Source organism: Fistularia commersonii, chromosome 8 (genome assembly GCF_037954325.1).
Source record: "Fistularia commersonii isolate RoL2024-O1a breed Wild chromosome 8, RoL_Fcom_v1.0, whole genome shotgun sequence".
Taxonomy (NCBI): Eukaryota; Metazoa; Chordata; class Actinopteri; order Syngnathiformes; family Fistulariidae; genus Fistularia; species Fistularia commersonii.
The window spans coordinates 13,041,766-13,063,704 of NC_141291.1; the positions used below are offsets into that span (position 1 = coordinate 13,041,766).

The window sequence follows — 21,939 nt, forward strand, 5'->3', positions numbered from 1 at the left end:
CAATATCCTTGTCTATGCTGTCGGTACACTGGCATACCTCCAAGGCCACCAGGCTGCAGGGCTGCTGCCAAAGCATCATTAGTCCTCACTGCTGTCTTCGTCCTAGAGAAGTGTGTTGTCATCCATAAACTACCAAACAGTAATGACCTGCAATGAATGGAGCATCATTAGTGGGATGTACTGGATGGTTCATCGTAGTCGACACTGTTGTGTGTGTGATGTGAAGTGTCGCTGTCGGGAGTCGCTCAAGGTCACAGGGTCAGTTGTGATCTCCTACATATTTGGACAGAAGTTTATAGGCTAATGTCCATTCCCCTGCAGAACACATGCTGTGGTTCAAAATGTTTGTACTTTTCATCCTTTTCGATCTATGTAAGACAATCCCAAATACAACTGCATTCTGATGCAGAGCAAATCTTGCATTTCAGATCATAAAATGAATCCTCTATTTTACTTTCACTTTGCACATCTTTCTCGCTGAAAAAGATAAAAGGCTCACCTTGTCTCATGCCGTTACACAGATGAGGGCCAAGAGAAGGTGCAGACAGAACACTAAAACACAGAGAGAGAGGAAACAGGAGCCGGCTACACTGTAAATTCATGGGCTTGCAAACAAAGGCTTTTATTCACGAGGCAGTAACCGACTGCACTCATTAGAGAGGAACAAACTTGACCCAGATGGACTATTCAACAGATTTTGTTGATGTAAAATATTTTTGAAGTCATATAATCTTTTGATTGGGGTTTCAAGCAGAGTGACAGCATTGAAGACGGAGGGCTTTATTGTCCTATACATTTAGAAATGGATCTGATGACCACTGTGAGTCGTAATTCATTTTTTGACCTTGGTGCACATTTTACAAGACATTGTGCCTAAAACTACCCACAAGCGTTACGCTGGTTAGAGGTGAAACCATCACCGTACCTTTGTGACATGTGTTGTTGAATTCGTATAGGGAGAATTGGAACCATGGCAACCGAGGCCAGACGTTACCATGGGGATGACAACAGTTTACATTCCCCATATAGATGTGACAAAATGAGGATTCACTCTGCCATTGCCTTGACACCAAATACAAGGGGGGGGGGGGCAGAAAGCAATGTTTCGTTTCACATTCAGTCTAACAAATCTGTTTGCATTTATTTGTCAAATAGTCCAAGTGGCGTGTTTGTGCCAGAATCTCGGTGTGACAGTTTGAAGACTAGACACAGTCACTTTTCATCATCTTGAGACATATTAACTTAAGCTCCATCTCATTTGGTCTCCGCTCACATACGCCGAGAAAACAGAAAGAAAGCAGTATGTGTTACTATGGAAAGACTGATTGTCTTTGACAAGTGCGCAGTAAGGGCAGGAGGTCCAGGGTCGGGGGTCTGTCAGATGTAAAACATACACGCTTTGATGTGTGCTTTCTGCTGGGTGAAGCCATAGCAAACTGATGCAGGTGTAAGCTGTGCATCAGTAGTCTGAACCTCAGTGACAAGTCAGCCCTCCTTTACCAGAAAATTAGTGATGAGCCTTAATACTGGAGATAGCTGTATCATACTGAAAGCAGCGGTGAAAACCCCATAAAGCCAGAAAAATAAGGGCATGATGAAACCGCCTCCTGTAACCCAGGTTCAAATAGAAAAGTGGAAGACTAAAAAGAACTATTCCTCTAAAAAGCAATGATATGTTATTGACTTTAGAAGCACACTCCCGTAGCATATGAAGACATATCAAATGCAATATGTGCTGTAGTTTTGTTGTTGAGGTCAGTCGTGGTTCAACTCCTCAAACTTTAAGATACTCTAATCCAGACACATGTTCCTCAATCTGCGCAGTGATGCTGCTCTTGATGATTATGGTGAAGATGAAGGCTATTACTGTCGCTTGACCTACCTGCTCCATGTTGAGAAGACGAATCAAAGTGCCCAAAGAGACCCCCCCCCCCCCATGCTCTAAAAGGGCTGTTTTTCCAAAGCGGAAGAGGCAAAGTATCCACATTATTACAAATATCTCTTCCTTCTATAGCAGAAAAGCACAAGGGGGCCTCATTCTCAGATGATACTCCCCGCAGAGGCCTCAGCGCTTCGTGGCAAATATAAGCTGACCTGCTTTACAGTTGACAACATCCTTGATCATTTAGGTTCTTTACACAAACATAACTGAAAAATTATCTTTAAGGTTAGTACTGAAGTAGAAATATTTATATTAGCTTGCACCAGTATACCAAAGTTTGCACTTTTCATCATATCATGGGTGACAAAAGCAAATGTCGTTCTCTTTTAGGTCCTCTAATGAAATTGTGTCCCTTAAACATGTTTTGATTTTCTATGCAATACACTTCTCACGCTGATTAGTGGAAGGAAGGGGATGAGCTCCAGTCCTACAGAGATCACACATTTAGTCGCAACAGAAGGTAAACATTGTAAGAAATGAATCTATCATTTATGGTTTTAAGAGCTGTGGGTCTGGAATTACAAAGTACACGCCACGGTTGGGTAATCACGTCTTAAGACTGGAGCTCCGGCTCAAAGGCCGACGGCTTTTCAGTGTGAGGTGGCAGAGACTGACTAGCGGGAAAAAAACAAACCGACGTGATTCTCCCCCTCAAACTTCTCAGTGAATTGCTTCGTGTACCTTTTTTCGGTCGTGCACAGAAGTTCTTAACCTTTTCTGGTCCTTGTCTCAAAGATGAAGGAGCTCCAGGATGGCACGTCCACAACACCTTGGAAAAGAAGATTGGTTATTCTACAGTATAGGTTTTAGTTGAATAGCTCATTGCAACACATGGAAATGTTCATAAACATCAAAAAGGCATAAAAAGTCATCAACCAGTACGTTTGTTGATCAAGTACAGTGAGTAGTGGGAGTCTTGATATCACTGGAAGACTGCTACGTTACAATGAGTTGGGTTTCTTAAAAAAACATATTAATAAAGCCTCTTTGAAAGGAGTATCTCGTATTTGGACAAGATGTGTTTTTCCTTGTTTTAATACAAATCGACAAACGGATAAAAAGCAAATGTTAAGAGGTCAGGTATTGAAATGACCAGAAAATGTTCAAGAAAACGGACAAAGAGACAGAAGTGAAACGTAGAGGGTGGTTTCACAGTGCACGGTGCCCCTGTGGCACAATCACCTGGAGTCCAGCCAATTGCTCACATTCCTCGCTTTCCTCTGGAGCTCAGATCTGGAGAGGCGGAGAGTGGTTGGCAAAAGTGGCATCATTGTCAGAGCAATTCTGTGGAGGTGGGGGGCGGTGAGAAAGATTGAAATCAAGGTAAATGAAGAGGAGTTAAACCAGGTGCAGTAGGGGAAATGTCAAGCGGCTCACCCCTCCCTGTCCTCATTGTCTCCTCCTGCTTGGGATTGCCCAGAGGGTGGCGCCCAGATGGGAGTACAAACACAAGCTCAGAGGTAAACACAGTATGGGAGAGACTGTCTGGTCGGAGCCGGGGTGTGCTGGACCGTGGGTCACTCTAGAACTGTCTCTGGAGGGAAACGGAGGACGCACACCCTGGAGACGCACGCAAGAATTCAAGGTCACGAGGGATTCCTATGGCAGAGAGAAGTTTGGATTGAGTCGACTGGACGGGGATTCCAACCTCCCCTCTATCACCATCATGACAGAAGTAGAGTAGCACCAGGTTGTGGGGGAGAAGGGGGGGAGAGAAGAGGGAAAAATAGAAATTACAGCGGTAACGTACTTACCGGGGGCAACCAAAGGTCGAATCCCAGACCTGATCCCCTCTTTGTTTCACTTATGATGGGATCCACTGTGGAGTTTGCCATTTTGGCACTGCTTTTTTCTGTTTGGGGAAAGAAGTTCTCAGTGTCTGGGGGTTGTTCAGGGACGTGCTGCCGTGGCAGAGACCTGAATTGTGCCACCACTGACTGGAGGATGGACCTTGTGTATGGAAAATGCTTCTGTGACGAGGAGTGCGTCAGGACCAAGGATTGCTGTTTTGACTATGTTACAGAGTGTCCAGGTGAGGAGTGGATAGAAGGCACAACTCTTAGGTGTGAATGTCTCACAATCGTAGTTAGTTTTAACTTTTTGCCCACACCTGCGAATATAATACCAGCGTCAGCCAACACCTGCAGATTCTCCTGCATCCGTTCGTTTGACAGAAGAGCAAGTTTTACTCTGATCCAGGCTAGTTTGGGTGTCATAAACAGATCGAGGTGAGAGGTTCCTCACTATTTCCCACTGGGCTGTGACTAACCCCATTACAGTCAACCGGCTCACATAATGGTATTAGTACAAATATTTGAAGAATGTGATTCTGTCGATCGGTTTTTAGTAATTGCAGTTCCAGTCAGACAACCAGGGCGCACTTAATACGCGTTAGAGAACAGTAGCTCCTATATTGGCGTGCTTAATACAGCAAAGCGTTAGAATTTGTACGGAAAGGCAAAGAAAACAGCAGGACTAGTGGGCTCTCACACTACTTTAAGTACAACAGGATACTCTTAATTATACAAGGCACAATCGATTCTTCATTGATCTGAAGCCGTTACACACTTTCAGAGGAAAATTACAAGCATGCTTTCAAAGGATGTAGGGATTTATTTATTCTTACTGTGATGCGAGGGAGTCATTACAAGGGTCGATGACTCCCAATACTTCTTTGTATTTAACATTTCTGCATGAGTGATAATACATTTCAAATCCAGCTCAGGACTGTTCTGTGAGTGCGTGGAGTTTTTGGAGCGGCTGCGCCAAACCCTGCACGCCATCTGTGCGCGTTCGTGTGCGTCACATAGAGCGGCAGGCCAGCAACAGTGGAGAGGCTTGCCCCGGTGTGGAGCAACGGGCGGGCTGCAGGGAGTACAGAGACCACATGGGGGTTCACTGCGGACAAGAGTCAGGTACAATTTTCATTTGGGTATTCTTAGATATTACCATTTTCAATAAGGGAGGAGTCTATTGGATTTCAAAGATTATAACAGTATTTCATGAAGAATAGCATCCTTTTTGTCTTCTTATAACATCTGGGCAACAGTTAAGTCACTATCACACGCCAAACCATACCAATAATCAACTTTTCCCAGCCTGTCTTAGTTGTATTTTTTTTCTGTTTCTGCAGTAACACTCGTTAGGAGTATTAGGAGAAAAACAATGACCTGTAAGGATAGTCATTAGTAACTGAAAGGGTACAGATATTTTAGAAAGTGCTGTGAATTCTAGAGAATTGCTGCTGCGACAACAGAATGCCCCTACTTCAGAATCAATAAACGCTATATCTTATATATCATTTGTCTGCAAAATACAAAAATTACAAGTATCTTTATTAATCATGACACATGTGAATGGGATCTTAAAATATTCAACATTTAAAATGTGAAACGAACATGTTTTCTCCTGCCAGGCCCTGCGTTTATCGCCAGCATGGAGTTCAGTAAAGGGAGGCCAAAGCACGATAGCTATGGAAACCCCCTAGATCCTGGGTAGGTTTCATACAGAGCGCCTTAAAAGTACCACAAAACCATTCATGACCTCAGGTATCATTAAATGCACGAGTTGAAAAGTTCACGAGCGCTTTGGGTGAATATTCTCCTTTTGGCTGATTATTATGCAACACAAAAACATTCTTGAGGTAGAACAGCTGAATGTTTCCTCAGTTTACATGAGGGATGTTTGCTCACCTGGAAGTATGTCCGCAGGCCAATAAATGTGCTGTAATGAGACTGACTGCAGCCATTTGAAATAAGAATCAGTAACTTAAAAGCAAACAAAGGTGGGGGGTAAAAGCATGTGCACTTTTAGGAGCCAAAATGAGTAGTAGTCCCTTCTCACATCACTGTTTCTAGCAGAGCTTATGGTCTTTATTTAAGTTCATCGATCAAATAAGTCACATATGATGGGTTTATTATTTGCTCCAGCTGATTCTCGATTCAGTCTTAATATTAAAGAAGCAACTGCTGACCTTTCTCAACTGTGTCCTCTTCCTCTCAGGTTCTGTGTGGAATTCACACTACAGTCACGGACTCCTTACTGTACAGTGGAGAACCGACCGCACACAGTCTGGATGCAATACATCACAGAGGGGTTTAAAGTGTGTGTAGCATGCGAACCGCCCGCCATGAAAAACAACAGCAGGAGATGCCAAGGGGATGGTCAGCAGTCAGACAAGTACAAACCCTCTTATACTCTATCAGCCATGAGGGATAAATACATAAATCACAGAAACAATGACCTGTTCTGTAGCAGACTAGGATGTCTGAAGCTATGGATTGACACTGTGGCTCTGACTGTGTTGCAGAGATGCTGTGCTCCACTGGCAGGCCGTGGGGAACCCACAGTGCAGCGGCACATGGAAGAAGATTCGGAAAACGCAACAGTGTGACTGCCCTCGACAACACAGCTTTGTCTTCATCTGATGCACACAACTGTCCACCAAACCACAGGCCTCCGCAACTCAAGACAATGGACACATAGATTTTGAATTAGCCATATGAGCAGTTTGTGCGGCAGCCATATGATTGTTGCAGCTGACAATCAATTTTATCAAGGTTTAGTAAACGAAAGTGTAAGAAAACCTCTGAAGTATTACGTCTGCAAGCAACAAAAAAAATCTGACATGATAAAAAAACCCTTCAATTTAGGGTTTAACTTGTAAGCCTATAGATGAATGCATTGGGCCTACAAACAAGATTATATCTTGAGCTTTTTCAAGGCATATTTGTGCCATGCCCATGGAAATTAAATGAGATGTTTTGGTCAGTTTAAATTCATGTAACAAGTCAAGCAGTTTCCAAATATCAACTACAGTCCTGCCAAAAAACAATCAGCATCGAACTGTATTGGATAGTTCTGCTGTGCGATGGATTTGTTAAAGCAAATGGAGCAGGTTGAATTTTGACAAGCAGTGACCAAAGGCTGAAGACAATGTTTCAGCACAACAACAGCTTGCTTGTATGGCAGACATCACCTATCCAATGTAAGAAAATTCTTGCAAATGAAGACATCTTGTAAAAACATAACTTTTTTGGTAATTTCTTAAAAAATTCTGGGATTCTCTTTCACCAAAGATTATGTGGTTTTGTATAGTGTGCCCTCTTGGGCCTTTGGTCCGTCTTTGCAAAGTGGCAGAAAAATACAAGACAAGTTTATCACGGTTTCAGACCCAATGGAGAGGATTAAAACTACCCCATTTTGGATGATCATAGGATCTAACATGAATGTATCTCTCCTACCCAACAAGGACCTTATGTCACCATATAGTTTAGCTGATGCATAGCTCAAAGTGTTCTTCAGCGGACCTCATGGTTCATATGGCCGCATTAAAACTCTCCAGCGGTCTTTGAGCATGGTGCCAGTACGTCCTTCAAAGTCAAAGTCCAGTAAAATTCGAGACCACTTCCCAACACCATGATGTCTGACGCCGTCCTTGAGTCTCTTGTCCAGCATTGGTGTCCATTTCTAAATGTAATTAATAAATAAATAAATAAATAAATAAATAAAAGATCAAAACACTATTTTGGAGATAGGATTTTGATCTCTCACTAAGTTAAATTCTACATAAGTCCAAATTATCACTTAAGTTCAACTTACCTGATAACGTTTCCTTGTCTTGATTTGTGTGGTGTTTGCCCACTGTGAGGACTCAGGTTGTGCATTTTTTTGTTTTTGTTCTTTCCAATTAGAAGCAAATACCCAGAAAGAATTAGTATATCCACATACATTTTTCAACTATAATTTACATGATAATCGGAACACCTAAAGCACAAAAAAATGACAAACGTACCACGTCTTGAAATTTTGCTGGTGATTGGAGATTTTTCGTCACCTTTCCATACATCAGTTATTTTGATGGACAGAAGTTTCCGCTTCATTCTGCAGATATGCAAAAAATGTATATCATTATTATAATTGAAAGATTATATTTTATTCATTGTAAAAACCTTCTGAATATGTAATATAGGGTTCTGTTGGGGTAAAAATGTAAAAGTACATTGTTTATAATAGAAATCAGAATATAAAAGAGTTCATGATCAAACAGTTACAATCGCAGGATTGGTCAAAGTATTTTCCTACTTTGAATTTTCTTGATTATCTTGATTTCTTGATTTCTTATAATTTCCCGAGGTTTCCAGTATCGCTGTGTCCTCAACAGTGTCATCACTATGTGACTGCTGGACTGCCTCCGTGGCTGCCTAAAACAAAACAAATTTATATACAAACTGTGATTATGAACACTAAATTGGATACTAAGAGCACAGCTTTCACAAAAAAGTTGCTGGGATGTCAAAAAAACAAATGTTGCTTTTCAATACAAGATCCTTCTGAGGTTGACCTTGGTCATTTTTGATCATGTAAATCGTCTCCAAAAAATTCATGAATAAGCGAGTCTGTTAAGACTCTCAGGAGGGCTGTGCCGAATGTAGATGTTTGCCCTTCCAACTTATTTCATGATAAATGATCAATTAGATATGACTGATTGTGTCACCAAAGAACCCTCAGCTGGCAAAGACATCATTACTCAACAAGACAAAAGCACAGCCGAACAAGTCCGTACATGTGGGACAGCTTGACATTAGAAATTTGTCTCTCAATATTTTGCAAATAAACTCACCTTTCACCAAAGCAGGGGTGTAGGAGTTGATGGTCATTTTGTGGTCACTGTCTGAAGAACGCTACTTCTAATAGCATTTGTGCTTTATATTTCTTGTCTTAGAGACATTTTGAAATATCAATCTAAAATAACCCCTCTACCAAAACCGACAATAATCTAATCTTAAACAACTGACGTTTATGAAAAACATCTAGTTCTGTCAAAATGGAGCAGATATGAACATGAAAATTTTGAAGAAACTGTATATGACGTGTGTGTGTGTGTGTATAGTACATTTTATATACAGACAGATTGACTGCCATTCGAGATAAGGATACCCTGCTGTGCCAGATTCTGCGGTGTCTGGTGTTGTTTCTAGTCGTTTTGCAACCTCTGCGCCACACAATTAATTAATTATACACTGTACCTTGAAAAGATAGTCGGAGGGATTCTTCCCCAGAAAATCGTCCACGTATGACTGCACTTCTTCAAGCAGTCGGCTGAAGCTGAAGTTCATGAGAAATGGATGGTATGTATCACTCTGTGATATTATTGTTTTCAGCTTGGGTCCCAAGCTCTGTAGAAAAATTGCAGTGATCAGCCAGCAAAATCACAAGATAATTAGATAGAAGAGCCAGTAATGAGAATAGAGACCTTCGGGAGCTCAAGGTTATCTTCAAACCACTTGAGAACGGAGAAACCTGTGGATCTTCTGCCATTTTCCAGGCACACCACCACTGACTGACAAATGGAGAAACTTATCACACAATGCGATCAGAACTATGCAGTATTAGTTTTAAACCAGTCAATCTAAGGGCTCATATCTGTTCATTCAAGCTCTGAAAATCAAAAAATTACCTGGGCAAGCAGAAGAACTTCGATATTTTTAAACATGTCATCTGCCACACTTTTTTTCAGGTCTGACCATATTTTCGCAGCAGACACAAGGGGCATCACATTATCGTCCTTCTCCAAGTCAGAATCTGGTTGACATCAGGATAGTATTCTTGTAATACGTCACTAATATGTTTCGAATTTCACTCAAAAGGCAGGATAAAGAGGTAAAATAAGAAATAAAACCAAAAGTCCAGCACACCCAAATCCTTTCCGTGCATGATTCGATGGAGGAAGGCGCAAATTTGCCCTTTCTCTGGGCAAATGCGTGCTGCATGGGAGAAAGTCCGACTAAGGGCTGGGGATGTAAACAGAAGACACAGCCTCTTAAAAATAAATTGGAAAAAAAAGGTAGAATGACAAAATATCGTCCGTGATACAGTTTTCATTTCTTTTGACTGACATAATACGATGCTGTACTGCATCACCTCAGAACTTTTGGTGAATGAAGTTCTTGGAGTCAAATCAAACTAGCTCATCATTTTTTATTGCCCTCGAAAGGCTTGCTAAATGACTCGAGAGAAGTCAAGGACAGCTACGTTAGCTCACGGCATATTGGTTTTGAAGGACTTACACTCGTAAAGTGAAATCATCTTTGTGAACTCCTCCAGATCACCTTCCTTAAAACATCGACACACGCGAAGAAAAGCAAAGTCTAGCATCCAACCAGAAGCAACAGTTGTCACTCGACGGAGTGAAACGTTTTCTTCGCCATTTTTCGCCATGTTTACGTCCGTTGCTCTCACCACGACGGGATCGAGCGTTAAATTCAAAATTTCTTCGTCGGTATCGGGTTTTCGCTTCGTTCCAGCGCCCTCAAGCGTCACGGAAGAAGAACTACATGTGCAGTAGGGATCGGCAATTGTTTTGGCTGGCGGGCCACAATTCTTATTTATTTTTCATGCACTTTATGCATTTTTTGTATGAAAATTGCAATATAATTGTTTTGGCATTTTATGTCAACTTTATAACCATTCTTGATCATATAAATGTGTCGACATTATTGTGTATGTAATCATCCACAAAAAATAAAGTTTCTAAATTCATTATTGATTGAAAATACTTATTCAAATATTTAAAGAAAATAGTTTGGTGAGCTGGATAAAAAAGAGAAATGGGCCGGATGTGGCCCACGGGCTAAAAAATGCCCAGGCCTGATGTACAGTTTAGACACCAAATGTATTATTCATATATATTTCGTTACATATACATCTATATACAGATATTGTAGCGTTTTAGTCAGGGAAACACCCGGGTGATGGTAAAACGTCTGTTTAATGAGCAATAGCTGTGGTTGGCCACAGCCACGCCACACAAGCCTGCAATACAACTATCTGTTTCTGCCCAATTCCAGGTAAAAAAAAAACAGAAGTCATTGCACACCCACAACCACACCCACAAAATTCCCAGCAACCCCTAAATCACACAGAAGACAAGCATCAACATAAACCACAACATTCGTGACCCACGACAATATGTATATCCATCCACCCATCTTCTTCTGCTTATCCTGCACTCAATCGCGGGGCCACATATATAGACAAATAACCATTCACTCACTCATTCATTCTAGGCAATGTTCCCAATTTTTTCCAATTAACCTTCATGTTTTTGGACTGTGGGAGGAAACCGGAGAACCTGGAGGAAACCCACGCAGACACGGAGACCATGCAAACTCCACACAGAAAGGTTCCCTTGTCAGAATTGAACCATATATTTATACATATATATACATTCTTATTAATATTATTTAAATTATATTTAACTTAATTCATATTTGATTTTATTATATCATGTTTAATATTGAATTATATTTAATTTATGATATATTTTTTATGTATATAAGTAGTCAGTTTTCATTTAAAAAAAGGCAGAAATCCATTGAGGTACTGTTTCAGGGGTTGGGTATTGTGTCACTGTCATGACTAGTGGATATTAATATTGGAATGGAAATGAGTCATTATTCATGTTATGACTGATGCTGTTTTTTAAAAAAATCCTGTTGACATAAATGGCTTATTTTCCACCCTCATTTCCTCTAATTTTTTTTTTCCCATGAACTTGTTCCAGAGTCAATTAGCAATTAGGGCAATGGGGACAATCAAATGCCAGTTTCAAGTGGGCTTAGAAAAAACTCTCTGAGTGTGGATTCCTCATAGTTTCACTGTCTTGTTGACAAGAGTAATTAACCAAAATGATTTGATAATAAAGTCAAACACTGTCTTATTTGTAGATTTGATAACACACACATCAGTTATATACACATTTATTTGTTACTCTGCATATGCTAATAGACGTAATGGGGAACAATGCTCTACAGAAATGTTGACATACATGTACCATAACAAAGTGTTCTGTGGTCACATAATTGCTTGGACGTGCATACAAGATGTTGCTTTGTACAGAAACAGTCTGTAGTTCATGTCTAATGATACTGTTCTCCAAATATGGACAGATAAAATAAGCATATAACACAAAGACAAAAGAGGAAAGATGCGACATTATGCGTTTTTTGGGAGAAAGGTTTGGTAAGTTGGTATGAATGACAAGGACAATACTAATTCTCTCAGAGAAAATAAAGACACAACCTTTCCACTTCGCACAGTATAACAGATGGTAATGTCAATGTGAGACAACGAGAGCACAGTCCTTTTCTTGTCAACTCACATATTTCATTTCAGGACTCAAACAAACATCTTTCAAAGGGAATATAGCAGAACAATCCAAATTCCATGGTTTTCTAACCTATCTGTCACAATGAAGGATTACTGAAGGCTAACATTGACATGTTAACTAAAACAAAGGATGAAGGTAACATGTTGATTTTAACATTAAGGTAGAGAATTGCGCTGTGAGGTGATAATCTAACTGTCCTTTAAAAAATATGGAAAAAAAGCTAATTGAAAACAACGATGATCATTTACCCCACACTTTACTTTTGAAAGTACCAACAAATTTGAAACTCTGTAATTATTAAGGGATCAATCATTTCACATGAAAGGTTAATTCATCAGTTCATGCTGGTCTGGGTAAACGGTGTGTACACAGACAAACAGAAATATGGCCAAAACTGATTAGAGATATCCTGTAACTGTAAAGTGAACAGTTTTTGCATTTTATCGACTCTTGTACTTTTCAATTTCCCCCATTGACTGCTGTTCCTGAGGGCACACCAGGAGGTTGGAACCTTTGAAGCTGCAGGGATTTGAGCACTCAGTGGTTTCAGTGTGTGAAATTCTCAGATGGACAGCAAACTCTTGTTGCCTGTGTCAATTAGAAATGCTCCTCTCCCTCGTTCTACCCTGTATGTGTTTCTGTCTTCCTATTTCCGACTTCTGTCTTTTTGTTAGTGCTCCCTTCTCCTTCATTGATGACTGATGGGGTTGGCTACTGAATGTGTTACACAGATTACCCAGGAGGAGGGAGAAATATTGCCACTCCTTATTTGAGGAGCCAAGACATGAATGTGGATTTGACAACATCACCTTTCAAAAAGTACAGACTTGACATTAGGTGTTCAAGAAAAAACAGAATCTATCCAATTAAACATCAGAGTTATAGAAATCCTGAGAACTCAATAACATTACTTGTATCTATTACATAAAGACCTGATTTCACCTATAAAATTAGAATTTCTGTACAGTGCTATATGAACAAAGCAAAATGACTTGCTACCTTCTCATAATCAGCATTGTTATGAAAAGGCACGCATCATTTCAACCACCATGTGGCAGGAAATTGTGGTCGTGCTCCATTTTGGTTTAGAAAAAATAGAATCATTCTCAACGTTGATTCACAAAAACATAAAACTCTTTGCGTGTGGCCATTTGAATTAGATTACATCATCCACAGACATTTGTTAGATTTCTATGTGTATCTAACAGCAATAAAAAAGGCCCAGGTGGTCAATTTGGATCCCTTTTCCCACAAATATTCAAATTTGAGATCATTAATATCTGTCATTAAGGTACCTGACAGAATATGCAAGCCATATAGTATTAAAAAGCAAAATTTTTAATTCTCCTTTGCATTACTGTAAGTTTCTTGTAATTGTAATACTGTTTTGCCTCATATTAAAGATATAACATTTGAAAAATACAAGTAGTTTCTGCCTGTACACTTACAAATTCCAAGGACAGAAAATAAAGTGCCACAATTCTTGGCCTGCATAGATTGCAGTATGCGGTATTGCACATTCCACACCTTTCTGTGAGAACATTAAAACATGATAACAAAAATATAACAACAACAAGGACGTCCACTCAGTACCATTCTGGTTCATTCTGTGGCTTCTGCAAGCGCACTACTTTACACTCAGCGAAGTGACATGCTAAAAGAATAAACAAATATTCCAGCAGTAAATTGGAATCAAAGGCAACATACAACAGATATTTTCAGTCAGTAAAAAACAAGCAAGAAAAAGACAAGAACAAAAATTCCTTTGGGTTTAAGTTTGAATGAAGTTTTCTCTTTTGTTCACAAAAAAAAAAAACACAATAAATTACAGTCCAAGACACTATGGGTGTGTGAAAAAACAAAAAAACGAACAACATCAACAACAGCATAAACAACGAAACAAAAAGAAAAAAAAAATAGCTCAAATTTATCAACAGGATCAGATAAACTTGTAGTCGCTTGGAACAAATGTCAAGGGTGATGAGGATAGGACAATGAATATCAAGGAGTTAAAACTATTAGGATGGCAAAATCAAAATAACATTGTGATGTCATTATACATATTATATATGTTGCTATGCAACTGAGATAGATGAAAGCTTGTCAGTGTGCTTGTTTTGGTCCATCAATATCAGAAGGAATATTGTCATTTTCTTGTGGCAGACCATTCTTTTGAATTGCCAAAATAGATAATTACATTGTAAAGCATATATTACTATTTATGACCAGATCTACTGAGGTTAATTATTGACTAGCCTTATTTCCATCTTATGAAATTTCTCCTAACTATGGTTGGTTTTGTCTACAACCAATCTACACCTACTAATTTTGCATTTTAATCTTGAAACTACTTTTAGATGTAAATGTATTGCAGAGTAAATGAGATTGAGCTCTGTAATTTTGGATGGAATCAAATAGTTAAATCGGGAGCCCCAGATGACACCGGAAGCCTCGTACTTACTCCTGAATCCTGATGATATTTTCCGGAAGCTATAGTTTCTGACAGTTCCTTACTGGTTACATACTGGCAACTACAGGTGTATGTGCATTACAGTAGTAGGATCCAGGTGTAATTGACCTTTACACCCACAGTCATTCAATTGAATATTAATAATCGGATGCTCAACAGAAACCTCAACAGTTGTTATGAAAATTAAATCAATAATCTTAATGTTACAGTTCGTACACCTTTTTTCACACATAAAACATTACAGGGTTGTCATAGGAACACTTTGCATTTCCACAAAAGGTAATGATATGTTTTTTTGTTTGTTTTTTAATGTTTTTTTTTTGATAGTTCGCTACGATGCAACAGCCAGGTAAGAGCTTTCTCATTAACTTCTCCTTCCACATTGCAAATAACTGTACCATTAGTGACAGTTTTTGTATGCCATCCTGTGCATTGTCATTGCCTTACATGTCCTACTATTTACAGTGGAGCGCTTTCAGCAAAGTAAGCACCGTAAAATCTCAGTCATTTTAAATGCATGCTTTTTACAGATACGTCTCTGTGCATTTCCATCTTTTGCTAAAAAAAAGGAGGCTTCCATTATGTACATTAGAATGGCCGAATGACCGCATCAGTTGATGACTTCCTTCTTGTCCCGGACTCACTCTTAGATCTGCACAAAGCTCTGCAGTCCCTTTTTCAGCAATACACAACAACACAAGTAAAAAGGACTTGCCATGCCATGCAAAAATATCTTTCAATACTACTGGTAGTCCCCCCCCCCCCCTTCCTTTTTTTTTACATTTTTTTGGATACTCCCATATTCCAGGCTGAGGTTGAACTGGGTCTGCTGTCCTTCGGTTGTCCTGCAAGTTTCTCTTGCAGTCACATGCTGGTTTCACAGGTTGGAGAGAGGCTGCCATCCCCAGGTATCAGGTGGATATCAGACGTAAACATGTGGTTCTCAGCTTTATGTCCACTTTGGTTACTGTCAGCACTGACCTCCTCGCCTACCCCAACTGCACCTTGGCTGCAATTTTGTGCTGCTGTCTTGGGTGACATGGGTGCAATCGGAGCACCAGCCACCTCCATCAGATGCTTTTCCTCATGGTTCTCAACAGACTGATCATCATCACCAGGTGGAGTGTCTACCACCAACCTCTTGGGTGACAAGGGGCAGGCGTATGTGGCTGTAAGTCGCTCCTGTGAGCTGGGGATGAGTGGTGAGGTCTCTCCCTCTGGGGACTCGTCTTCCAGGATGCTGGAGCTTATGTCACAAGGGGATGTAGTGCTGGGTGGTGTAGGTGGGCCTTCATCTGTTTTGGCAGAGTTGACCTTTAACTCCTTCATTTGAAGAGGGTTTGTCTCTCTTAGAGAGCTTTGTATATTCTCCTCAGCACTGTTAAAACTCTCCCCTTCCTCTATGTAGAGCTCAGAGGGGTCCCTGGAGTTGACAGATTCATAGGCGCCCTCTTTGATTATGTCCAGAGAGCGCTGGTCCTCACCAGCTTTCAGTTGTTTCAGATCGAGAAAAGGGGGGGCCCTGGGGTGTCTGATCTGACATGGGCCAGCTTGTTCCTCACCTGAGTTAAAGTCCTGTTTTGTTGGGTCCTCTGAGCACCTGACAAAGTTTTCTGCTGAGGACGAGTTCACCTCTGTCATCTCCAGCTCCACTTCCTCTTTTAATGTGGATTCAGGGCTTAGACCTTTCTTCGGTGAGACAGGGGCAGTCATGGTTGTGCTGAGAGTGCTCATTGAGCTGGTGGTGTTGAGGTTGGTGAAGGACTGTGACTTAGTCATCTGGTTGTACATCTCCTCCAGTTTTCTAGCATTGAGGTGCTGTGGCGTTCGACTAGTCCACTGGGGACTTCCAGTGGTAGTGATGGTTATGTGTTGAGGAGAACTTTGCGAAAGAGACTCCGGATTTCGGTTGTCTGGGTACTTTAAGTTAGTTTCTGAGGTGGTGTGCCCGGTGGAGCCGCCCCAGCGACTTGGGGACAGATGGTTGTCCAGGGAAGCTTTATCGTCTCCTTTCTCTACCACCACATCCATTAATTCCATACTGCGGGCAAAGGCATCTTTTAAGTTCATGGACACAATACTGCCATTTCTCTTGGCTCTCTCTAGTGCCTCTCTCCTCTTAATTGCCTTCTCTTGTCTCTTTTGCTCCTTATAGAACTCAGAGAAGTTGTTGACGATAATGGGGATTGGTAGAGCAATAACCAACACTCCTGCAATGCAACAGAGGCCACCAACTATTTTTCCGAGCAACGTTTGTGGGTAAATGTCCCCATAGCCCACTGTAGTCATAGTAATGGTGGCCCACCAAAACGAGGCAGGAATACTTGTAAATTTGGTGGCATCTTCATCCTTTTCAGCAAAAAATACCAAGCTGGAAAATATCATTATGCCCATTGCAAGAAATAAAATAAGCAACCCCAGTTCATTATAACTTCTTCTTAATGTGAATCCGAGAGACTGGAGCCCGGTGGAGTGCCTTGCCAACTTCAGGATCCTCAGTATTCTCATGATCCTGAATATCTGCACCACCCGACGGACATTTTGGAACTGCAGAACGCTCTTGTTGGACTCAGTCAGGAAGATGGTAACATAGTATGGCAGGATGGCCAACAAGTCAATGACATTTAGTGGGCCTTTGAAGAACTTCCACTTGTTAGGTGAGGAGAGGAAGCGAAGTAGGTACTCCATGGTGAACCAGGCAATACAAACAGCCTCGACGTGGGCCAGCTGAGGGTTGTCATTTGCCTGTCCAAACTCATCTGTGACCTGAAGCTCTGGTAAGGTGTTGAGAGACAGAGCAATTGTTGAGAGGACGATGAACAGGATTGATATGATAGCCAAAATCTGGAAGGGAAAGAAAAAGTATGCAGCATTAGAAGGATGACATAATAAATCACTATTTGGTAAAAGTCCTTTTGTTATCATCAGTAGTAAACTGAAAATGTTCTAAATGTACAGAATTTAATACAAATATCTACCCATATACAAATGAGTAATAACATTTGAGAGAATATCATTTGTCTTGGTTAATCAAGGCGTGATATGTGTTACATGATAAATGTGCCTATGAATCAAATGGGTGAATGTCTGCTAAAAAAGCACTGGGGTTTGAAAAAGAAAAATAAATTAGCAACATGGAATGAAAGAGAAAAGTCAGGGCTTTAAATAAATACAGACTCACATAGAAGGTTTTTAAAGATTTCAATTTATAGCACACAAAATAACTAGGCCAAAATATCTATTTTTGAAATTAGAGTCTATATTTGTATGTGTGTGTGTGTGTGTGTGAAAGAGAGAGAGAGAGAGAGAGAGAGAGAGAGAGAGAGAGAGAGAGAGAGAGAGAGAGAGAGAGAGAGAGAGGGAGAGAGAGAGATCTAATCAAAAGTAATGAAGGAAAAAACAGGTGGAAAGAAAGATTTAGCTCCATCTGTTGGAAACAATTTATAATTCACTATCACACAATTATTCACTCACCCTGATAAAAACAAATGCAGTTCCAAACAGCAGTTATCCTTCCCTCATTAGTTTCCAATTTTTAGTGTCTACTTCTTTTATATCAAATATGTTGGGAAGAAGTAATCCTTCATTTGAATTGCTTGGAGACGCCTAAAAGAGACAACAACGGATTGCCGTCCTTATGGTTTCACTAAGGATGCTGAAGATGTCAACATATTACAATGTTGAAAGAATGATACTGAAATCCAATGATATTTCTTAATGATGAATAAATATACATTATAACCATTAACAGGGAAGTTTGAATTGAGGGACTCTTGTGTTACAATTATGGATTTAATGCAAGTTTACATAATACTACACACATGGCTGCTACTAACCTCAGAAACTATGAAAGAATAATGAAAGTTCCCATTATGGATGGTCTTTTGAGATGTACAACAATAATATAATTTCCAGTTTGATCTACATGACCTTCAAAAACCCCTACAAACAGGATGGAACAGCACAAGATTATTCAGTATACCAAATACAACCATTTATTACTGATCATGATATATTTACCTTTGTAAACTTACTCACTGTCTCCCTTATAATATTCTAGTTCATGTGTCATATGTCCTACTACTAAATGAAAGTCAAAATTTTTGGAAGGTAATAGTTGAATGCCATGTAATGGTTGAATATGAGATGAATTTAATGTAGCAGTCTGTGCTCTCCTGATGTACCGCTCCCTACTTCATCCTTGCCCTGCCCTCAAAACAGACATACTGTAAAACTCTTTGTAATGCTGCTGGGATTAGTCAAGGTCCCTTTGCCAAAAGTCAACTGTCTCTAAACTCATAAAGATGAGAAGTCTGTGTTACTAGAGTACAGATGAACACAATAGCTCAAAATGAGTTTATCTATTCATCACCTTGTAGAGAGAAAGCTGTTTTTCTAACCTTAAACTAAAATGACTGATTTTGTATGTTCCTTAGAAAAAAGTAGACGTGTCGATATGAAAAAACAGAAAATAGGATAGATTAGAATATACTTGAAGTCATCGGAAGTTTCACTTTTAAATGAGCTATTTCTTTAAGTACCCTAAAACACCCAGTGCATGGAAAAAATCGACGCTATTTTTCGTGAGTTCTTCCCCATTACCTGAGCATTATAAAACTCATTACAGTATAATGAGCAGAGATTGAAGAGTTTCAGTCAAGAGAATGAAACCAAGGCACTCTGAATACTAATTACAAACCACATTAAATTACAGACCACACTGATTATCTGACTATTTGCTGCTGGTTGAATACAGAACAAGAAGCATACCCTGCGAGACTGAAAATTAATACAAAAATATTGACAATAATTCATTGGACAGAATGGTTCAGGGTGCAGCCTCCTTGACAATTAGCCTCTTGCTGTTCTCGCTTTCAGGACTTTAACGAATAAAAAAACAACACGTTTTTAACAATGAAAAAAACAATCCTCCAGAAGAAATGAGACAGCAAAAAAATAAAGCCTACTGACGGTGAAAGGAAACAAGGGGTGTCATGGCTCAGCAGAGGAAGTGTTATCACTAAATGATTACTGGTGCTGCTTAGGTTAAACCTATTAGTTGCTAAGTAAAGCAACCTGTGCCTGGAAGACTGCAGAGTCACAATAAGGATGCAGATTGCAGCCATACCACTGGACAGTTTGGCAATCTCATTTGACGCTCACTTCCTGAAGCCAAGCTACTTCATCAAATGACCTTTGCCTGTGTTCCTGCTGCGGAACATTTTGGCATTGCGTCAGTGAAAAAATAGTATAGTTTATACTGTGGCACAATCATATGGTTCAGTTTCATTTAGTTTAATCAGCGGTAAATAAACAGAATCTGTGAAAATATGAGCGAACGCAGACGGTCCCAAGAGGTGAATTCTTTTTTTCTTCTTTTGATTTCCCAAAATGTACATTAAAAGCTCCAAAAGCGATCTGTGATTGTCTGTCCACAACATTGCAATCACAGGTCCCTTTCAAAGTTTGAGAACTCCAAAGACAAATGGAGACAGACTCATGCACAGGCATGGTGATTAATGCTCTCTTATATGGCCCTCACTTATATGAGCTCACCTTCATCGACACTCATGTATCTCTGCCCATGGACACCAGCAAATATCATTTGAGTGTGGGAATGTGCAATCATGAGGTGGCTTGCATTAACCTACTGTAATTGAGTGGGAGTTGTTAAGAAGATCAGTTACTTGGATGAAGTCTTCTTTGCCCCTTATTTGCATTGCTGGTGGCACTAAGTGTAGCATAAAATGTTATAAATTGTGTATTGAAATGAAGTAGAACCTCCTGACTGTGGCAGCTGAACCAGGCATGACCCAAAGGTGAAAAGCCAACAGCTACAGGAAATAAAAGATATGAGTCAGGATGTTTAAATCTGTGGATCTAATCTCCGAACAGTAGTTCAAAGATTAGGGCAACTGGGATTAAAATGCCACTAGTACCCTGATAGTTTTACCTCACTAATCAATTCTAGCTGACCACTAGGCTACATACAAATCTATTGCATGAGGGTAAGAGTAATAGGGATTTCACCAGAAAACCCAGAGAGTAAACAAAACAGAATACAACATGTTTTCAAACCCATTCTCAAGCATCCTATCTATGTCTCTTTCCATTTCAATGTCCCTGTTCTTAAGAAGGATTTACCCACAGGATGCCACAGTCAGGTCATGGCCAGGCTAGTCATGAGACTTGATTGGCTTAGACAGAAGGGCAACATCATCAGATGATTAGGCGATATATGGCACGCTTTCCTTGTGCGTGACTCTTCTGGCTCCTCTACTATCTATTGCATGACTGTACTGTGGGAATCAGTGAAGCGGCTAGATTCAGAGATTTACAATTTATGAACTGGGATGGCAGTTGGGTATTAAGAATCTTATTTTATTCAATTCTTTGAGGATTTTCCCTAATACTTAAGTTTTACCCCTGAGCACATAATAAAATATACCGTGAAAATAAATCCTGACCGTCCCCACAAAAAATAGCTGGGTCATTTCCTAGAGGGACACTGTGAAAAATAGTGTCATTAAAGGGGTAAGCAGTAATGTAGGGTGATATCAGTGGTTTATAAAGAGAGTAAAGGTGTTTCCACCACCCACATACACCCTCTCAGTTTCACTTCATGGTGGTATGAGAGCCGCTGGGAGCGCCGAACTGGAAGTGTGAAGTTGACGCAGAGGAGAAACAGGAGACACAGGGTTAAGTGCTCTCTTGAGCTTTCCCTCTGAACCTCTCTTGATTTCCATCTTGAGCCAGTTGTCGTCTCTACAAGCACTCTTGAAAACCTAATAATCACCTTTGCCCTCGTCTTTGAGTTATTTGTCCACAGCAATGCAGAACACAAACTCCACTCGTATTGGTGACATCCTTGCGTTATAGCGAACAGTTACACACCACTAATTGCGACACTTCATCTGTCCATATCACTCGTCTAACAACATCCTCCCTGCTCTGACGGGGGACGGATGTCGTGAAGAAGAAAAAATATCCTGCTCCATGACAGTAGCCCTTCTGCCTGCCTGAGGTAGGCTAGTGATTTTGTTGTCACATCATAACCACTGAGCCAAGCCCAGTGAGCTCCTATTGATCCCTCAGCTCAAAAGCTCACACAGGCCTTGATTCACCTCTGACGTACCAACTGACCTCCATCTCCAACCCCCACTCTCGCCATCAATTCGTGTTGAACAAATGGAGCCGTTTCACAGGTATGATAATCTTTAGGTGCAGAATCAATCTCGGTGATTATCGCTATGGTAATCTGATCGATCCCGGGAGTTGTTTGTGGTATTTCATCTTCTGAGTCTGTAGCTCAGGCACTCTGATGACCCCATTACAATGTGGATTGCATGGTTACAC

The 21,939-nt window shown here is 40.3% G+C and overlaps 3 protein-coding genes across 4 annotated transcripts in view; 1 reads left to right on the top strand and 2 right to left on the bottom strand.

The window, feature by feature from the left end:
- The first annotated feature begins 3,419 nt into the window (after positions 1–3,419).
- sbspon (somatomedin B and thrombospondin type 1 domain containing) lies at positions 3,420–8,575 on the top strand. Its single transcript, XM_086151244.1, has 5 exons — positions 3,420–3,974; positions 4,663–4,857; positions 5,358–5,436; positions 5,945–6,121; positions 6,252–8,575. The coding sequence occupies exons 1-5, from the start codon at positions 3,749–3,751 to the stop codon at positions 6,367–6,369; spliced, it is 795 nt and encodes a 264-aa protein (XP_086007370.1). The 5' UTR covers positions 3,420–3,748; the 3' UTR covers positions 6,370–8,575.
- terf1 (telomeric repeat binding factor (NIMA-interacting) 1) lies at positions 6,524–10,175 on the bottom strand. Its single transcript, XM_086151243.1, has 9 exons — positions 10,012–10,175; positions 9,640–9,735; positions 9,402–9,526; positions 9,198–9,284; positions 8,971–9,120; positions 8,027–8,145; positions 7,737–7,825; positions 7,544–7,623; positions 6,524–7,411 (listed from the first exon to the last, which is right to left on the bottom strand). Exons 1-9 carry the CDS (start codon positions 10,160–10,162, stop codon positions 7,253–7,255), a joined length of 1,056 nt encoding a protein of 351 aa, XP_086007369.1. The 5' UTR covers positions 10,163–10,175; the 3' UTR covers positions 6,524–7,252.
- A 1,351-nt stretch (positions 10,176–11,526) lies between these two features.
- The window catches only part of kcnb2b (potassium voltage-gated channel subfamily B member 2b), an 85,338-nt gene continuing 74,925 nt past the window's right edge, over positions 11,527–21,939 (bottom strand). For both annotated transcript variants that reach the window (XM_086151248.1, XM_086151249.1), the window contains exon 3: positions 11,527–17,427. In XM_086151248.1, coding sequence (XP_086007374.1) covers positions 15,448–17,427 — 1,980 coding nt within the window. In that variant the 3' untranslated portion in view covers positions 11,527–15,447. The remainder of the gene's footprint in view (positions 17,428–21,939) is intronic.